Raw genomic sequence first — 19608 nt, 5'->3', positions numbered from 1 at the left:
CCACAAGCGCTGCCACATCCCTCCAAATCCGTCTGAGAGGACTGCTGTGAGCTTACAAGCTTCCCTGATGGTTTCTGGAGAGCAGCCCCGATGCATCTTGCGAGTGTGAAAACTCAGAGAAGCCCCCCTTTGCCAGGTTTGCATCACCAGACAGGAGACGGAGCAGACGGCGACTCTGTGTGTGTCATGTTAGAGGCTGGACTCTCGCCTGCTCCCTCCAGCTCTCAGCCAAAATCTCTGACCTGCCCTCGTCTGAGCCTTTTTGTATGAGCTTTTGCCACGCAGCAGCACAACGGGGGAGAACCAAAAAACAGTGTCAAGCAGCTCCAACAGTTTACAGACATTATAGCTTGTCCGACTGCCCAAGAAAAAAACCCACCCCCCCTCTTTTATTGCTCTCAAAATAAGAGACACCGGAAACCAGGGTCAGGATGCAGGTGTCTTTCGCCTGCACCGAGCACAACCTCAAGAGTCGCAGTGAGGACCGACTTTGTGGCCTTCGCACCGCTCCACCCCCAGGAGGGAGCAGTGGGGGAGTAGGGGGAGGCGGCGGAGGAGGTGGCGGCGGCAGTGGAGGAGGCGGTGGCGGCGGCGGAGGAGGAGGCGGCGGAGGAGGAGGGAGCGGACAGGGGAGTAATGGCAACTACATGTCCCAAGGCTCGGTCAAGACCAGGGAGGGGTCCGGGTCCCGCCAGGCCCCTCAGGGCCATGCCCACATGAAGGAGGCCATCGGGCGCCACACCAGTATGAAGTACAGGTGAGTATGCAGATCAGGAGCTGGGTGGTTTTTCATTTCACTTCCACCCCCAGGTAGCAGATTATCATGATGGGCACCATCATCCCGTGCAGGTGATGTGACCGGCCCTCCTCTCATCACGCAGCTTCACCTGCCGGGCGGCACTTTTACGTCTGTTTCCGTCCATCTGTTTTTGTTGAGACGAGCTGAACTCGTGGTCAGCTTGAATTGTCACCAACATGCGTTCCATAACATGCTGTGCAGGCTGCCTACACATCCATTAGCCCATCAGCGAGTGTGCAGACAGCCCTGATTTTACAGACATTATAAAAATATGACACTGGAAAAAAAAAACAAACAAAAAAAAAAAACGCTTACACTCTTGCTTATATAATCCATACCAAGCAGCCATAATGTTATCACAGCAGAACAGACTGTGCGCGTATAGGAGAATCTAGGCATATGTGTTTAATGCCTCTCCCCCAACAGATTAAGAAAAAGCCTCCAATAAGGGCTTACCCCACACCACCCCAGGACCCCCCGGCCGCTTCTCGGTGGTTTTAAAAGCATTTCATTTTCATAATATACTGCTGCAGCGTGTAGAGTGTCTTATGCACAGGAAAGCGTTGTTGCATACACACACACACCAGGTCTGAGTCATGATGTAGGGGGGGTAAACAGAGTGGATAAACAGCAAGAAAAGAGGACGAAGTCAGAAGTCCTTGACGGATTAGAGCTTCAGCTTGACAAGGGCTTGACTCACAGCACAGTAAATGCTGGCAATGTATGTTTCTGCAAAACCACCGGTATGTTTAAACTACGCATTTCTTCATCTTAAATTGAGACAACGCTGTGCACGTGGTCTGGCTAAGTTTGGGTACAAATGAAACACTTGGCTGGGGTTAGGAAAAGATCATGTTCAGCTCACAAACATAGCTGAAAATTGGCACAAACCAATTGATTTAGTCTCCAACAACGAGGCTGGAAATGCCCTGATGTCCCCTTACAAATAACAAATGGTTCCACGCTTAGACGCGATGAAACGTAGTCTCAAACAGTGGTCTCTGGCTTGGCAGCTGTCTCGCCCGGCTAATCTAATCTGAGCGTGTCATGACTTGTTTTGCATAAATAGTGATGCCACACATATGAGACATACACATGTAATCTATCCGTGCTTTGCAGAAACGAGCAATGTGGACGTTGTATTCTGGCACTGAAGGGGGTCCTCACAGCAGCGGAAAATAATGCACCAACGTAAATCCGCACATAAAAAACACACATTATCCATTATCTTTAAGTCTATAACCTCACAGCGCCAGTTTCCTCCATTTAGACGAGGAGGAGAGTTTTAATGACCTGTTTTCCTGGTAATCAGGTTGATTGAATTGCTGCCATTCTCCTCAGTCAATTTATTTTTCATTTAATAGGATGTTTAAAAAGGGAATGAGGCACAGGACGAAACCTGGATATCTCCACTCCTCTTTTTTTTGTCCTCCTTGCATACAGTACACACTGGTGATTAGGTTGGATTGTTCTGGTTGCTCTGCTGCCTCAGGAAAAGTGTCACTAATAGGGAGTGCAGCAGCACAATAAGTCTATACAGCATATGGCCAGCTCCAGTTGCCAGGGGCAACACCCCAGGCATTGCCTTTAGTTTTTGTGTGTCTTATTTCCTAATCAGCCAGCACTGCTGTCGCTTATCAGTCCCTTCAGCAACCGCTCAAAGCCCCGCCACCCGGACGCAGAGCATGTTTGTGGCAGCAGAGTGGTCGCACATTCTCCATTTTACACTGCAGTCACAATCAGACCGTCAGGAGGGAAACAGGAATGTACATGAGACGCGTCCGTGTGCTGTATGAATGAGTCTGCAGAGAGTGAGTGTCAGAGATTTCTTGACATGACGCTGATTGAGGCCATATTAGAAAAAGAAAAAAGAAAAAAAAACACAACCGAGCAGAAGCGAAATGCTGCAATTTCATCTGTTTTCCATTTTCCAGATGGCACCCATTGTGGCCACTTTTTGCCCCGTTTGACTGCATGTTTTCTCGTTCCTCCTGCTATCTCGTTAACCTGAGTATTCATCACTCACATCTGTAAGATTAGAAAAAATTGGGATGAAAATGTGACCAATGTGCAAACTATGCAATCAACCTAGAAATGGCTCGTCACGGATGTTTTACTGCTCGTACGAGAGAAAACCTCATCAGTCAATATCAGTATTGGAACATAGTTTAATCTGAGGGATTGAGCGATCATTGCGAGATTACAATAACTGTGAAACCTTTGGACCAACTTCTCCAGGAAAAAAACAAGAAGCCAAATCAGATAATCAGATAATAACTTTTGCCCTGTTGAAATAATGTATGCTCATGTAACTGTGTTGGAACGCTTTAAATCTGCAGCAAAAAGCAGCAATTCTGTGTGTTTTTTTGGGACTTGTGGAGGGGTGAGTTTACAAGTCACGCAGGCGAACTTCTGTCACTCAGCAAATTGCCCGTTTCTATGGCAACCGGGCCCTCTCTTTTTCACCAGCAGCAGGTCAGGTGCATCTCCAGCACAGATTTAGCTGTTGGACATTTCTCCTGGATGTTTGCAATCTAGCGGCAGCGGGACACATTGTGTCATTTGCAGGCGGCTGGATGCAGCTGTCTTAATGCAATCGCTGTACTGGTGCACAGGAGAGAGAGTCGGGGGTTGCTAGAGGATCATTTGGTCTGTAGCTTCTTAAACAACGTCAACGGCCACCATTCTGCTCTTTCTAAAATCCAACGTTTATGTTCTGCGCAGTGAGTTTTAGCTCGTAATTTGTCTACGGAATAGTTCGACATCTTGGGAGACACGTTTATTGGCTTTGTGGCAGAGAGAGAGATGAGAAGATTGATACCGCTCTCTTGTAGGAACGCTGAATATGAACCTATAGCCAGCTGGTTAGCTAAGCTTAGCACAACGACTGGAAACAGGGACTGGTTGCCAGGCCGTTTGGGTACCTGTAGGAAGTGACAGCCAAGAAGTAGTCTATCATTTCACCTGGCAAAACCACAGTGTGTAATATTTTACACTTTAGGTTTTATACAGAACAAACTAATGAGAGATAACATGTTAATTAGTGAGCTGTGGTGCAGCTGGTAGGTGGATTTTGTTACCATCAGACAGATTCCTGCTTATTTCACCCGTTTCCAGTCTTAATGCTAAGCTAAGCTCATGGGCAGCTAAGCTAATAGGTCTCCTCTAGTCTTGGTGTTGAAGTGACTGATCTGAATATGGAAAATAAATATTTTTTGATATATATGTGTGATTACACAGTGTCTGTATGAGTATGTAATGTGTATATAGTGCAATATACATATATAAGTATAACTAACAATGAGCCTACGATGAGAGCTATAATACTGGGACAGGATCACTGTCTCATAGCAATAAACAATTAGGATTTTCCCACTGATGTCTTCTAAAATCTAAACCACGTAGCAAATAGAACTATCTTGTAATGTGAATTACCATGACGATTATAATACATAATATTCAGGTGCATGATTAGCACGCGGTGTCCATGTGTTTGCCTTTGTGTCAGGGTTTGAAGTGTCCTGACATTCAACTGAGCAGAGAGGTGCTGTTCTCTAGCAGAGTGCTCTTGAACGGCGCGTTTTGAAAGCGGCTGATGAAGCGATGATGGAGTCGTCGGTGCCGATGAACAACCCTGTCAAGTTTTGCAGATATACTGTGGTCACTGATGGCTCTGAGACAGTGATCCGGCCCGGCCTTGTTACTCTCACAGCACGCCCGTTGTCACAGTTACACTTTTATACACGCTGAGGGCACGACGACTTCACAGCCTCAGCTAGCTCATTTGATCACAGCCTGTTTACTGCAAGTGCAATTTGCTTTCAGAGCTGCCTCGTACTTAAAAACGCTGAAAAGCCGTGGAAAAATTAGCCATCAGACTATTCCCACTTTGATAAAACCCTCTGGACACCACATGTATTTAACTCATGATGAATCCCAAACAGTGATGAAACACGGACTTCACAGAGCAGACTCATCATGGATGATAATTAAGTGATAATTAAGTGATTTTGCCTCACAGTGTTATCGTGATTAATAATCAGTGGAAACAAACGGTTTGTGAAGCAGGGGGGGGCAACACAGCATCCGGCAAAACAACCTTGACCTTCAACTCTCCTCCTCGCTGGATTTTTGAGTTTCCAGTCGGCTGAGCAGATTAGTGACATCACCTTTCATCCATTTTTCATTCGACCCTTTTTTTAAACATGAAGGAAGAGACTGGCACTGAGGTCCTGCAACAAGTTATGCAAACTCTTTAAAACCTGTGCATATAAAAGTACATCAAGCAGACAACTTCATCTATTCCGAATCTAGACTGACTGCCCGGTCAGTGTTGTGTAATGAGGCTTACATTTGTCAATATTTGGGGATGGAAGCAATGGTGTCACGGCTTCTTCTGCATCATAATCAGAGCCAGTAGATTTACGTCACGTCCTCCGAATGTTCCGTCCAGTCAAAGTCAAATTCTGGTAATGTCTTCCGGCAGAGATAGTCATTATTGCATGTCATTACGTAAGAGCAGGAACACAGACTGATGAAAACAAGTCTCCACTGGTCAAGAAAAAGTGGCACTAAGTCTTTATAGGCACAAAAATGTAACGACATTTCCATTTTCTATCTGATTCTAGAACATAAATTCAATGTAAAGGTCACATAAAATGCATATTGAGCCAATAAATGAAATTACTGGATGTATGATTTATTACTAGAGACAGATGAAACTATTTAAAATGCATCACTTTCATGCAAAATGCTTGAATGAATGATAATGACTTGAAAAACACAATAGGCTTATGTAGACGTTCTCCTCAACTCCTCAACCCACAACTCACAATCTGATGTAATAAAAACAAAGGGTTTATTTATTAATCTGCATTAATTTAATTCAATCTGACTAAGCCATTTAATTTATTCACAGTGAGTCAACACGGCAGAAAAGCTTTGCATTAAATGTGACACTTTACATTTAACTAATGCAATGAAATGAGATGGAAAATGTACATGTGATTAAATAGCTTAAAGCAATTGTTTCAGGGAAAATATATTTGTGTGTGTATGCTGCTATTCTCAAACTGTGGTACACATACATATATATACATACCGGTGGTGGTACACAAGCTCGTTGTTGTGTCACGCGGAAGAATCCAACAAATGTTTTTTTTTTTTTTTTTTAACATGCAATAAATTCATCTAAAAACTTCTCATAATGCTGCAGAAAATTGGTGAATGGCTAATTGAGCTAACGAGCTAGCAGCAGCTACAGTTAGCAGCAGTTAGCGGTTGTGCTGTCCCTGTTCTGTTCTTACATATTGCACCTTTTCAAACTGAAATATAATATGGCTACGTAAGCTGGAGTGTCCAAAGAACCTGCTAATGTTAGTAGCTACTGGTGCTGAACATAGTACTGCATTTCAATTTTCTAATATGTTTTGAGGCAGTACACTTGGTAAAAAGTTTGAGAAACGTTGTCTTAAAGTTATAAAGGCTGTTTGGACTCATAGTTACTTGCAATTATAATACTTCTAAAAGAGCGTCTTAATTTTCAGATGTCTGAAAGAAGCGTTGCGGAAAATAATTGCTTTCCCACACACTTCCCCACTTAACTCATTTTCACACAGAAACAAAATAGTTGATGTGTTTTAAATCGAAGAGAAACTTTGCGAACTCTCACTCTAAGTGACTTCATTTAATCATTTAAATCCACTGAGCTGTCAGGTTCTGTATTTAAGATTCAGCGGACCAAGAAACTGACACATCGCTCCAATATTCGGCTTCAACCCTCTCTCAGCTGACATGAAACACAGCGGCAGGGAGCAGCAGAGTGCAGTGACCTTTTCCAAACACTGAATTTCATTAATAAAGTCCTTTTGAACGTGCCCAGGCGACTCGGAAGTTCAAACTGCGTGGACGTTTTTGTATTGTTTCACCTTCATGTCACGCTCGACACCCGGTTCACTTTGGGAGTTCTACGCGCCCCCTTAAATAAATACAGCCTCAAACTGTGAATAGAGAAACAGACAATTCACACAAATATATGAGGGTTCACAGTTTTAATATCAGCTGTTGTAATCTCTCAGCTGTTCCCCTTGATTACATGCAATTTGAGTTAATAGGAGAGTCACAACCACTAATAAAATGTTAGCAGTGGATACACAGCATTAAAGGAGAGCAGCTGAGCTCGAGTGTGTGTGTTGGTCTTTTTGCTTCTTTTCCCCATTCGCTCCGCTCACAGCATGTGTATTTTATAATTAGGACAGACCTACTTCCATAACTGTTTTAATATAATGGATTAAGAAACATCACGTTAAATGAGAAGTCTGTTGTTTAACCTAATTCATCCACAATAGCCAAAGCAAGAATTAGAGCGCTGCTGGACTTAAACCGGCCCGCGTCCCTCAGAGAGTCCGTGGTTTATTGTCCAGTTTGTGAGATATCTGTCTCAGTGTATCAACCTCAACACAATGGAAGAGAATAGGATTTTGTTTGTGGTGCTCACAGAATTGAATACTGTTTACACGCACACTTTGTTTGATACAAACTCAAGACAGATGATAATGCAAGCATCATAAATACATTTGACATCAATAGCTTTATTTTACGTATAATTGAGAAACACATTAATATTCATTTAAATAATAATAATAACATCAATAAATTAAAATAAGTAATGTAGTAATGACAGATTTTTAAAAAAGCTCTTTGAAAAACAGCAATAGATAAAAGGGACTAGAAAGTATGTGATCATTATAGTTTACTTAAAGGGAAAATCCAGTATTTTTAAGCCCTATATTTACATGTTTTTGTGTGTAAATAATTCAGACATGCCAAACGTTTCGGAATCAGTGCAGGTGATCATCTGAACCGGCAGCCCCGACATGGCTGCATTGTAATCCTTTGGGGCACCTTCGATCGTCTACTTCTGAAAAAGACTTCCTGAGAGGGGATTCTGTTTCTGGTTGTAAAAAAAAAAGGTCTTACTCTTTAACAAAATGTTTAATTATGCAGCAGTTGTTTCTGTAATGTTCTCAGACACTTAGAATAACAACCTCAGCAGCCTGTCAGTGGCAAAAACAAGCATGTTTAGCGGACGTAACAGTTGCCCCAAAGGATTACACTGCAGCCGTGGCCACCAACAGAGGCGACTTACTGGACCGATTCCAAATTTTTGTCATCAATAATTTACAAACCAAAACAAGTAAATACAGGGCCCAGGATTGAAAATACCTGACTTCCTCTTTGACATTAAGACATCCTAAAGCACATAATCACATAATCACCACTCCTTTTTCTAAAATAGATGTAACAGGCCTCCAACATTGTTTTGTTTTTTAAATCCTTGTGGTTTAAGAAATACAGATCAATGTACCTCGTGCTGATGGCCTGTGAGATATCCGTCTCTGATATGTCTACCTCTACCTCACCATGGAAGAGAAAGGCATTTTGTTTGTGGCGCTCACAGCATTGAAGATCCTCTTCTTTTGTTCGAGCAGCCGAAACAGCGTCCCCGACACTCTGGATACCTTTCAGATCTCACTCTTCGTAAGAATACTTTCTGCTGAAGAAAGAGTGTCTTTGAAAACCGTTACAGGTCTACGGATTATTCAGAGTAGCAAGGACACTGATTATAGTAGGGAGAGATGTTGGGGTCAGTCATTTTAAAATGTATTTTCTCAGAGATGTGAGCGCCGCACGAAGAAATCCATTCACCTCTGTTGATTTGAGGTAGAGGCAGAAATCTCAGCATGAGTAAAAAATGAAAGTTCCTTGTAATTTGGGGTGAACTGACCCTTTAAACACTAATATGGTGAAAACAGCATCATTACTTTCAGAGAGGAACAGACAGTCCACCATCTCCTCACAGTTTGTGCTCTGGAAATGTGTGTTTAAGCACACACAGACGCACACACTGACGTTAGTGTTATTAATATCTAGGTGTGCTTCCCTCCGGAGAAAAGCCCGCTCAGCACGTATGTGACATTTTATGACAACTGGAGGCGAAAAAAAACTCCATCATTTGCAGCAAAACCATCTGTACATAGTGCCTTCCTCCTGTCTCAGGCGAAAACTAACTGTAAATGTCAGCACAGGTTAAAATGCTGACTACACCGTGACGGAGCACCTGTGCACCTCCGCTCTCTCCTCCATTAATAATGTTTGGAACAGGCCAGGCCAAGTCTAATCACCTTGTTTGAAGTTCATGATTTATGGCACAGGAAGGAAAAAATAAAACAAAATAAATAAGCATGGAAACAACAGAAAAACAGCCCTACTTACAAAAGGCCACAGAGAGAAGCATCTGTGTTTTCTGTGAGCTCACGGGTGCGTTCATGCGTGACCGTATGTAGATCTGTGCCTGTGCCGGAGTGTTATTCCCATCAAGCGTGAACGTGCACGTGAACGCATCGACCAGCCCCGCTAGTCGCTTGCACTATATAGATCTCGCCGGGTTTGCGCATAATATCCTGCAAATCCATGTCAAATGAGATATAGGCCGAGCGTCTGCTCACATGCATGTGCGTGTGTGAGAGAGAGAGAGAGAGAGAGAGAGTGGGAGAGACTGTCACGAAGGAGATAGTGAGAGGAAAGAGAGCATGTGTCTCTCCAGACTCACTGATAGTAATTTAGCAGACTGCAGCACTGCAGAGAGAGTGGTGGAGTCGAGAGCAGGGAGGGGGCGGCCAGTTGTCACACAGGGAAACAATGACATCCTCTATCGCCCAGAAACAAAAAAGAAATACACTGGTTTTTTTTTGTTTTTGTGGCAGCGCATTGATGAAATTCACCTACTTAAGCAGTCTGGTCCCTCAGTTGCTCCTGATCTAACGCGGTGACAGCTGAACACACTCGTTCTTCTTCCATCTTTAAAAAAGCATTTTAAATACAAGCACATTGAAACAGAGAATGAGCGCATTTGTGTACGCTGCCTGACGCTTGACATTCTCCTAATGCTGAGTCATGTGTAGTTGTTCAGCATTATTTTTTTTTATATGCATGAGAGGAACATGAACTCTAGTGTGAAGATGGTGGACGCAGCTGGATTTGGGCTTTATTACTGTAGTGCACATTAAATAACATTTATTACCAGTGCAAAAAAATGGCCTCAGGCTCAAGAAATGGCTATTCATAAGCAATGCTAAAAATGTAAAACAGGAGACTGAAAACGCAGCAGAGTCTGACCGATACTCAAGTTTTGTGGCCGATGCTGTGTACTAGGCACTCAGTTTACATCCTGATACTGGGGAGAAAATCCAATTTATTGTCCAAAATGACATTAGAGCAGTGAAACATTCAACTCTACAGGGAATCTAACCGTCATAAGTGACCCTAAGCGTCTCTTTCTGCATTATGTTGTGTATATGCAGCATGTTTTCGACAACACATACTCCCATACTGATAAATCTCTGCAAATATATCTGCAGTGTTACTTGCGCGATGTAGACGCAGCTAAACGATTTAGTATAAGTATGAATCCTGTCATTCCCCGCACTCCTTCCACTATCTTAGTGTTAGAGCAACCCCCAGGCTGGCTACCTACATGTACACCCTTAAACTATGCAAGTGACTCAAACAGTGACCTGTTTGTTGAGGTGACGTGAACCTGAACATCAGCGAGCTAGCAGCTGTTACCTTTTCTTTCGCAGGGATTTTTTTTTTTTTTGCCATTTTAATGCCACTGCTCACCTCCCCAAAGTCCAAACCAGAGAACAGTTTCCCCTCCTGCAGTATACCAGTATGATCACGGTTGCAGCCAGCACTGACACAATGCTGTGGAGTTCTTGACTAATGCATCCGTGATAGGCCAATATTGGCTGATAAAATCGGCCCGCATATAAATCTGTCGGGCTATGAAATGTAGCTGATATAATGAAACCCCACAAAACATCCCGAGTCTGCTGAATATATATCGTTTTTTAAAAAAAAGATTTACAATATTAATGCTCATTAAGTGTCTAGTTTTGGACGGCACAAAAATGTATCTGTATTCTCTGAGCATGCAGGTTCGGTTTAGTATTCCTTCAGGTGATGTTGAGACCTAATTGCTGCCATTTTTTGATGGATTCCAAGCCTTCTTCTTTCTGCTGTGAAGCTGCTGAGCAAAGCTGTTTAAACTAGCAGGGAGCGATTTTGGGATGCTGTTACCAGTCCAACCTTGTCAAACGCTGTTACACCAGAATTTTCCTTTAACTCCCCCTGACTGAAGTCGACGCAAAAAAAAAAGGGGGTGCTCAATTTGATGGATGTCAGAGAGAGCTGCCAGTAAATGAGAACAAAACAACTGATAAAAAAATTTCATTTGAAAAAAAAAAAAAAAAAAGCGTGTGTGAAGTGTGTTTTCTCCCATGTGCCTCATTTATATTTATGTTTCAAAGTAACTGTCTTGACTGTGTGTGAAAACAGGCAGGGCTGTCATTGGTTGACAAACAGCCAGATCACCGCACGAGGGCTCATCAACATCAAACCCCGCTGACACTCCCTCCCTCCCTACAGCCTGCCTGACCCTCCACCTGTGTGCTATTTTGACAGGCTTTAAAGGAACGACACAAACAACATGCGCTCCGCACCCACACGCAGCGCGCACGCATGAACACCGACGCCCCCGCACAGTGAAAACGCTCGCACAGTGGCACAGACACAAACGCTTACATATGCAGGAATCTAAAAATAGCTTAAGGTCAGCCATTAAAAATAGACCGGGCGAGAATAAAAAGCAGGACTCGTTCGACTGAGTCTAAATGCTGTGACAGTCTGTCTTTCTGCATTTGGCTATTTGTGGCGGACGCGGGCAGGCAGACAGGCAGAAAAAGGGGAGAGGCGCTGGAGATGAAAAGACGGCGAGCAGCGAGATGCACTGCAGTTCTGCTGCCTCTCCAGCTGGCTCCCCGGCTAATTAGAATGGGGGAGAGCGCTCATGGAGGAGGAGGAGGAGGAGGAGAGCTGAGGATGGAGCCCACACCATTTTCAGCTGCTCCTGTGGTCAGAAATGCAGCTCTCCGCTCCTCCCCGCACGCCCTTCAAAATTCAGCTGTCTGGATAATCAGATGTGGCGTGTCGGGTAATGGACTCCTCTCTAGATTATGGAACATTTTGGATCATTTACAGTCTCGGGAAGCTTTTTTTGCTCCGGACTCTACATCTGAGCCGAGCTCTGTTCCCTCCGGCTGTTTAACTGACCCAGTGTGATACGCTGAACTGTTAACATACGCAGGATGAAAGGTCAATTGTTCAGAAATAATTAGACACAGGCGGTAATTTCAGCACAGACGAGAGAGACTTTCAGCAGATTCGGAGGCAGAAGTGTTCACAACCCAGAAACTCTGCAGAACATTTTGTGTTTTAGTCTTGTGTTCAGTTTCATGCACCACGCCATCATTTTTATTTTTCTTTCTTTGTTTGTCCAAGGTCCATGTACAATTGAACAAGTGTTTCAATTAAAATTGTTTACATGAGTGGTAGCAGCACTACGGTAATGGTGAATTAGGATGCTCTGAAATATGTTGCAGGAAAGAAATGACCAGAATTTAATTCAAAACATCAGCCTGAATTTAAATTACTCCATTATACTGGGATAAGACTAGCTTAAAAATTAGGGTAACTCACATTCAACTCACAGTCAAACTTGACATAAACAAAAGAAAACTCACCAAAACTTTTCTTCGACTGTCTTCAATCACCATCGGTTTGGTCGAAATAAATCCTCAATTTACAGAGTAAGATGTTAAAATGTTTTAGCTCTAAGGGCTATTTTATCCTCCTGCTAATGGCCTGACACTCTCTCTCTGTCCTCCGTGTCTCCTTGTCCCCTGAGTTGTAGTCCTGGTCAGAGCCATTGTAAATCACTTCCACACTGTCTTCTAATGTGCCTCCGTCTTCGTCTCAGTCTTGCGTATAGCCGTGTTCACTTGGAGGCTGCTGAACGCATTTGAGCTGAGCCTTGTTGCTCTCCGTAACTTTTACGTAATCTGAGTTCAGCCAGACGGTGAATTAGCTAACAGCAGCTAGCTACAGTGACAGATAGCTGTGGCTACCCCCTACGTATTTGAAACAACTTTTGAATTCTGGTCAGATCTTTATAATTACGATACTAAAATCTTAATTTGCAATGTTACTCATCACCACAGCTGTCAAATAAATGTAGCGGAGGAAAGGATAAAGTAGCAGAAAAGTCTTCTCATCATTCAGGACCGTTCTGCTCTTTACTTGTCACTCACTCGAGCGTACTGTAATCTTCTGGGGTCTCACCTGTTATTGTGTGCAAAGGTATCTTAAATACCTACACACCACACCGTCTCCTCCAGTTGTTCATTTCTGATCTTAAGACTTGCTTTTTTTCCCCTTCACAGGAACCTGGGGAAGTCGGGCCTGCGCGTTTCCTGCCTCGGGTTAGGTGAGTTGTTTTGAAGGCAGTAAAAAAAAATATTAATCTCCGTTTTCAGCCCTTTTCAAACAAACCTAACGTCTCCATCTCTCCTCCCGTTCAGGCACCTGGGTGACATTCGGATCACAGATCTCTGATGAGGTGAGAACGCTGGTGTCTCTCTGTGTTTTGTATGAGAAGTCGATTCCACGAGCGCGCTCGCTCATATTGCTTTTTGTGGAGGAAAAAAAACCTCTCTGCACTGTGAGCGCAAATCACAGGGTTTTCAATTATAGACTTGTTTCAGAGTCCCACAGAGCAGATACCTGGAAACTATAGCCGTGTGGTGAGATATTAGATGTTACATCTGCTGTGTTATCCTCCCTGCATAGTGCCCTTCACGGACGACCTCTGGGTAATTGGAGTTTATCCACTGTCTCCCTCTCTAAGTCTCAATTTTTGCGCCCCCCCCCCCAGATGGCTGAGAACCTGATGGCCATAGCTTACGAGAACGGAGTGAACCTGTTTGACACGGCGGAGGTGTACGCCTCTGGAAGGTCAGACTTTTTCCTCCAAACACTGATCAAAACTTTTGCTGCTGTTTAGCCTCTTCTAGAGGTTTCTATTTTTTGTAGGCATGCTCAATATATTTTCAATGAACAGCAAAGAATTCAGGTTTCTTTGACGTCTGACATGTATGTACCATTGTTGTGCTGCGATCTGACTTCAGCATCCAGCCATCACAACAAATGATGTGTTTCTTCCACAGAGCGGAAATCACCCTAGGAAACATCATCAAGAAGAAAGGATGGAGGTGATCTTACTCATTTGTCCCAGCTGACTCGCGTGCATGTGAAAAGCTTTCTGACTCTTTTAGGTCATGATTTTTTTTTTCTTCCTTTTTCGAACGCTTTAATAATCCCTAATAATCCGTTGCTGTTCTGAAAATGCGCTGCCTCCCTACATGTTTTTTATCACTGTTGGAACGGGCGCAGCATTAAATTATCTCGAGGGAAATTTGGGCATTTTAGACAAATGAGGAGCTTTAGCTTCAGAAAGTCTATAAAAGGATAAAAATGTGAGTATAGACTCCCAGATCACAAAGCATGTGGGAAATCCTTGGGATATTTTTAATCTGGAGGAAAATGTTTGGACAGACAAAAAAAAAACAAAAAAAACCCCAAATACATTAAGGTCCAGAAATACATTTTTAATACACTAAAGGTTCCAGGCACAGAGAAAGAAAAACTATGAATGTTGTGTTTACATACTGATCGAAGTGCTTGAAGTAGAAATTAGAAGATAACCTCTAACCCTCTTGTGTCCCTGCCAGGCGTTCAAGTTTTGTCATCACAACAAAAATCTACTGGGGAGGCCAGTAAGTAGAAAACTAAAAAAACAACAACCTATGTACTTATTTTTAATCAAAATTCTCATTTTCATTTACCATCATGTCAAAAATATATGGGTTTTCGTCTCTCCACAGAGCCGAGACAGAGAGAGGACTCTCCAGAAAGCACATTATTGAAGGTAGAGTTTAGTCTTTTCTCTATTCATTTCTTTTCTCCATCACTGCAGTTAAGTGTCTCTAATGACTTCATAAAGAATCACACACACAAAAACAAGCTTGTTGTCTTACAGCTCAAATATAATTGGAAAGTTAAAGGGAGACTCAGAGAAAGAGAGCTCAATTCAGAATGGTGAAAAATGTCCACTTTCACGTTTAGAGATGTATTAAAGTAAAAAAAATAATTAAAAAAATGCATTGGATTGTGTGGTCCAAACATGTCCAAGAGTGCATTAGTTCGACCTGTAAACAGACGCTGAGTTGTGGTGAATCATTTGATGACTCTCTGGAGTGCCGAGGTCTGTTTGTCTCGCTCAGTTAAAGCCACTCTACATCACATGTCACACAAATACATCAACGTGCCTCAAATCAATTACTGTGTTTCATGACAGCTCAGAGGGAAAAAAAAAACAAGAGTATTCCTTTGCAGTATTTTGTGAAGATATGTTAGTAGGAGGAATAACGCAAATGCAGAGATGAGGTTTGATGATGTCAGTGGATTGTTGTCAACCAAACTGAAGTCTGTCTCTTTGCCTGGGACGAACAAGGACGGGGGGTTCGGATGAGGGAACGTGGAGGACATCTCAGGTTCAGCCATTTAATCAGCTCCTCCTCCTCAGAAATAATCCTAAAGAAAGCTGAGAGGCTGCTGTCCTTTTCTATTTCATATTTCCTTTGTATGTTTTGTAAGCAGTACGGCCTTGAGGTGACCATTTACCGTGGTAAATGGGCTGTTTGACTGTCACTGTCACGAGGCTTTAGATTTGAGTCCGTTGCATAAGGAGTGAGCTACATGCAGGACAGTGTTCACATTTGGACTTCATGTTTCACTTCATTTGTGGCTTTAACCTCTACGCTGAATTGCTGACATAGCCAAGGTTAAAAAGGGTGTAGGTAGGAAACCTTACAAGAAAAATCTAAGAACAATGTCCGCTCGTTTTAGTCTCCTGAAGAGATTGAATTAAAGATGAATTTAGACCAAACCAGAGTGATTGGGTGTGATTTTTAAAAAAATGTAATCCCCTTGAGTCACTTGGAGGAAAAAAAGCAACATTCCCATCAGCTATAACCGTACTCTGTTCAGCGCAAATGCAGCAAACGTTAGCATGTTACAGTACTTAACCATATGGGGTCGCTTTCATTGCAAACGTTATACCTGCTGAGCATCAGCGTGCTACAGTGGCATTGCCATAGTGAGCATGTCAGCATGTACGCATTAGCGTTGGGTTCAAAGCACAGCTGTGCCCCAGTGCAGCCTCACACAGCTGCTGGCATGCTTTTAGATTCTCAGTCTCGTTACAAGATGTCAAGAATGAACAAACTGATGAGGATGATGATGATGATGATGATGATGATGACTAATCATTCACTATTGTCTGTGGCAGGTTTAAGAGGATCCTTATCGAGACTGCAGCTAGATTATGTGGACATCGTCTTCGCCAACAGAAACGATGTCAACAGTCCGATGGAAGGTCAGTCACAGATGTTTTTGCTGGTATTCTCATTCAGACGTCATGTTGCAGCCACAGTAGTAATCTGGTGTGGATGCAAACAATTGCCCTGGAGTGATGAACAATTTAAACCTGATGTTATTCTACTGTGGTTTGCAGAGATTGTCCGGGCCATGACATTTGTAATAAACCAGGGTATGGCCATGTACTGGGGAACCTCGCGCTGGAGTGCCATGGAAATCATGGTGAATGCTAAGCGCCCATCCAGAAAGGCTCACTCTTCACAAATTTTATGCTGTCAGCTGGTGGCATAAACGCTGACGGGTGACATCTTGTTTCTCTTCTGTTTGGCACCAGGAGGCGTACTCGGTGGCTCGCCAGTTCAACCTGATACCGCCCGTGTGTGAGCAGGCAGAGTATCACTATTTCCAGAGGGACAAAGTCGAGGTGCAGCTTCCCGAGCTCTACCACAAGATCGGTCAGACATCCTCTGCTCATCATATTTTTCCTAATTTAATTTGAATCTCTTCTCAGTCCAACGTCTGTCCTCATTCCACACTCTCAGGTGTCGGAGCAATGACCTGGTCTCCACTTGCCTGTGGATTAATCACAGGGAAGTACAGTGATGGTGTACCAGAGTGCTCCAGAGCTGCAATGAAGGTCTGTTTGATTTGACCGGCCCTCCTCTGGGCTTTCTCTTACTGAAAATCAGCCTCAGTGTAATTCTCTCCCCGTTTAGTGGGGCATAGCAGTGTGGACTCAGCACTGTGCCAATGCTTTTCTCCATTTTGCTCCTGGTGAAGGGATACCAGTGGCTGAAGGAGCGAGTGAACAGCGAGGAGGGCCGCAGGCAGCTCGCTAAAATCAAGGAGCTCCATCTACTGGCGGACAGACTGGGCTGCACCGCTGCACAGTTAGCCATAGGTACAGTATGTCCAAGGCAAACAACATGATGGCACAGTGAAGACATACAGAGACTTTGTGGATTTATTGCTGTGTGACTGGAGGTCAAGATTGAACCATATCCACATCGTGATTTTTGTGATAATGACAATATTTTTGTGCTAAAGCCGCAAAACTACTGATTCAAAATGTTTCCCAGATAAGATAAAAGTAGACCTGAGGATGTAACCACTTTATTCTTGATCAGTGACCCTATTAGTTGATTACATTACTTTTTTTTCTTTCTTTGTGTTTAATCAATAGCGTTTGTTTATTGTTCAGGAAGCATGGCCGGTCCACTGTGTATCCCTTGCTTTGTCTTTTATGAAACAAACTGATTTGGGATATCTGTTGTGATTCAGCATTTTTAGGGTGTTTGGTAAACTGATCTTTGGTCAGACTTACTGCTTATAGGAGAGATATAATTTTCATTTTCAGTTTCCAAATTTAATGTTGGGTTACTACTAGAATTTAAAGCAAAAAAGAAAAGAAAACCAATCTCCTCTGATCAGTGAAGCAGAGCTGTATTCCCCCTCTGTCTCTAATGCCCAGTCTGCTCTGATTGGTCGGCCCACACACGCCCGAGCCAGCACAGCTCACCATGTCTCTGGTCGGCTTTGTCATGTCTTCAGCTTCCATTTAGAGTCACTTCTACTGTGAGTGTAGGCACAAAGTATGCAAATGTATCACATGGTGATGTAGTGTGATGTCACAAAGGCAGGACTACTGTCGAGGCGCTTCAGGAGCAGTGTTTTCCGTTGGAGAGAGGAGCTCCCGTTTGTGTTGCCTTAGGGCTTTTTTTTAACTTTCAAGACCTTTTGTATGCACAAGAACGAAAACACTGAAAAAGCAAACTAGGTCTCCTTTAAAATTCCTTGTCAAAACTTGTTTATTTTTGGCGATTAGATGCCGCTTAATTCAAAAAAGCAGCATGTGATCTGATTTCTGTACACAAAAGTAAGAAGACGTACTTTTCTTTCTCACTGTTATCCCTCTTTTCCTCTCTTGCAGCCTGGTGTCTGCGCAGTGAGGGAGTCAGCTCAGTACTTCTGGGTGTTTCTACTTCAGACCAGCTGCTTGAGAACCTGGGTGCCCTCCGGGTAGACTTTCTTTTTTTTTTTACCTTCATTCCTCCCACATCAATAATTCCCCCTGATAGACTGAGCCGCAGTTGTTAAAACCAGTAGATAAGCTACTTTTGCGTGCCATACAAAGTGTCAAAAGTGACAGATTGCATTTGTAAACTGACTGCCGTCCTTTCCTTCCTCCTTGCAGATTTTATCCCAAATGACCCCTCAAACCATTACTGAGATTGATGCCCTGCTGGGAAATAAGCCACACTCGAAGAAAGAGTTGCGCGCTTGAAGGATGCAAATCTGAGTGACAGATAATGCTTTTCGAGAAGACGACGAGGAAGACAATGACATTGGGAAACATTGCTTTTTTGCTCCGCAGCTGTATACTCAACAACTTGCATGTCCTCAGCAACATTATGCTTCCAGTATGTGCGCATACCCATTTTGCGCCGTACATTGTATCATGTATGAAAAAAAAAAGAAGATCTCTCAATTGTGGAAAAAAAAAAAACAGGTCATATATTGCTCACTGCCGATTGTTCACAGACTAATTATTTCAACGGAGGAGGAGGCGAATGCGGTCGGAGCGACAGGTTCTCTGCCAGTCACGGAGGCCGAGAGCAGCTGAAAGATATTCAGCTGCTGTCAAAGCGGATTTGACTCTTATTAATCAAAATGTTGAGGGAAAAAAAAACCCTGCCTCTGTGCTAAAATGCAACCTTACTGTGTGAACGGTGCTTTCATTGGGACGTCTGAGTCTCCTCCCCTCGCAGCAGCCTGTTATTCCGTATGATGTTTAGTACCCAGCAGCCAGAGAGCCAAAGGTTAGTACTCATTGTGTCTAGCCTAACATTTCCCATAGTGTGCATGTGACTGGTCTGCCACGCTCACTGCTTTACAGGGTTGGGAACAATGGATTACTTGTGGAGTCATTAACGTGATCTGACCAATAAGAAAGAAAAAAAAGAGAAAAAAAAACAACGTCAGGTATAACTTTAAAAAAAAAAAAGAAAGGCACATCCCATGCTTTTGAAAAAAAAGACAGGCGAAATGATTCACTGACACATTATGACACGTGCTGAAGTAACGATTGATTTTTGCCGCAGATGATTTGGAACTGGCCTTTATAAAGTGAAGTGCATTATGTTCGTTACTGCAAAATACACAATCAGGAATCAGCGAAGTAACTTTCCCAACCCTGCTGCTTTTCTCAGCGGTCTTTTTGCCTCCTCTGTTTGTAAACTGTGCGCATGTCCCTTTAAGAGAGAAATAGCCCTAAACAGGGTGTAAATGTGGCATGGCTTTTATGGCTTATGTAGATTTGCAGTGCCCTTGTAAGCCATTTTTTTTACTCTGGCAGTTTGATCCAGGATCCGTGCTGGTGGCGGGCACTCTTTGCTTTAAAGACTCTGCAGTCT

The 19608-nt window shown here is 43.2% G+C and overlaps 1 protein-coding gene across 3 annotated transcripts; it reads left to right on the top strand.

Moving 5' to 3' along the window:
- Nucleotides 1-431: 431 nt before the first annotated feature.
- On the top strand, nt 432-19168 carry LOC119031736 (voltage-gated potassium channel subunit beta-3-like). Of its 3 annotated transcripts, none has more exons than XM_037120401.1 (14): nt 432-757; nt 13141-13184; nt 13279-13316; nt 13632-13711; nt 13924-13968; nt 14488-14532; nt 14641-14684; nt 16107-16193; nt 16332-16417; nt 16530-16650; nt 16738-16832; nt 16976-17096; nt 18126-18214; nt 18390-19168. In XM_037120401.1, the coding sequence occupies exons 1-14, from the start codon at nt 432-434 to the stop codon at nt 18477-18479; spliced, it is 1311 nt and encodes a 436-aa protein (XP_036976296.1). In that variant the 3' UTR covers nt 18480-19168. The 3 variants fall into 3 exon arrangements, with proteins under 3 accessions (XP_036976296.1, XP_036976297.1, XP_036976299.1); XM_037120402.1 differs by lacking the exon at nt 432-757 and adding an exon at nt 11806-11852 and having other exon boundaries at nt 18390-18479; XM_037120404.1 differs by lacking the exon at nt 432-757 and adding an exon at nt 12401-13057 and having other exon boundaries at nt 18390-18479.
- Nucleotides 19169-19608: the final 440 nt, after the last annotated feature.

The sequence above is a fragment of the Acanthopagrus latus genome, chromosome 13 (assembly GCF_904848185.1).
Source record: "Acanthopagrus latus isolate v.2019 chromosome 13, fAcaLat1.1, whole genome shotgun sequence".
Lineage (NCBI taxonomy): Eukaryota > Metazoa > Chordata > Actinopteri > Spariformes > Sparidae > Acanthopagrus > Acanthopagrus latus.
This window is presented reverse-complemented; position numbering and strand designations above follow the sequence as displayed.

Excerpts from the sequence above, each read along its gene's own strand:
- LOC119031736 (XM_037120401.1), top strand. The coding sequence starts at position 432 with ATGCAGGTGTCTTTCGCCTGCACCGAGCACAACCTCAAGAGTCGCAGT. Across the intron at positions 14,685-16,106 it reads CAGAAAGCACATTATTGAAG|GTTTAAGAGGATCCTTATCG; the intron begins GTAGAGTTTAGT and ends TGTCTGTGGCAG. Across the intron at positions 16,833-16,975 it reads GCTCCAGAGCTGCAATGAAG|GGATACCAGTGGCTGAAGGA; the intron begins GTCTGTTTGATT and ends CTCCTGGTGAAG.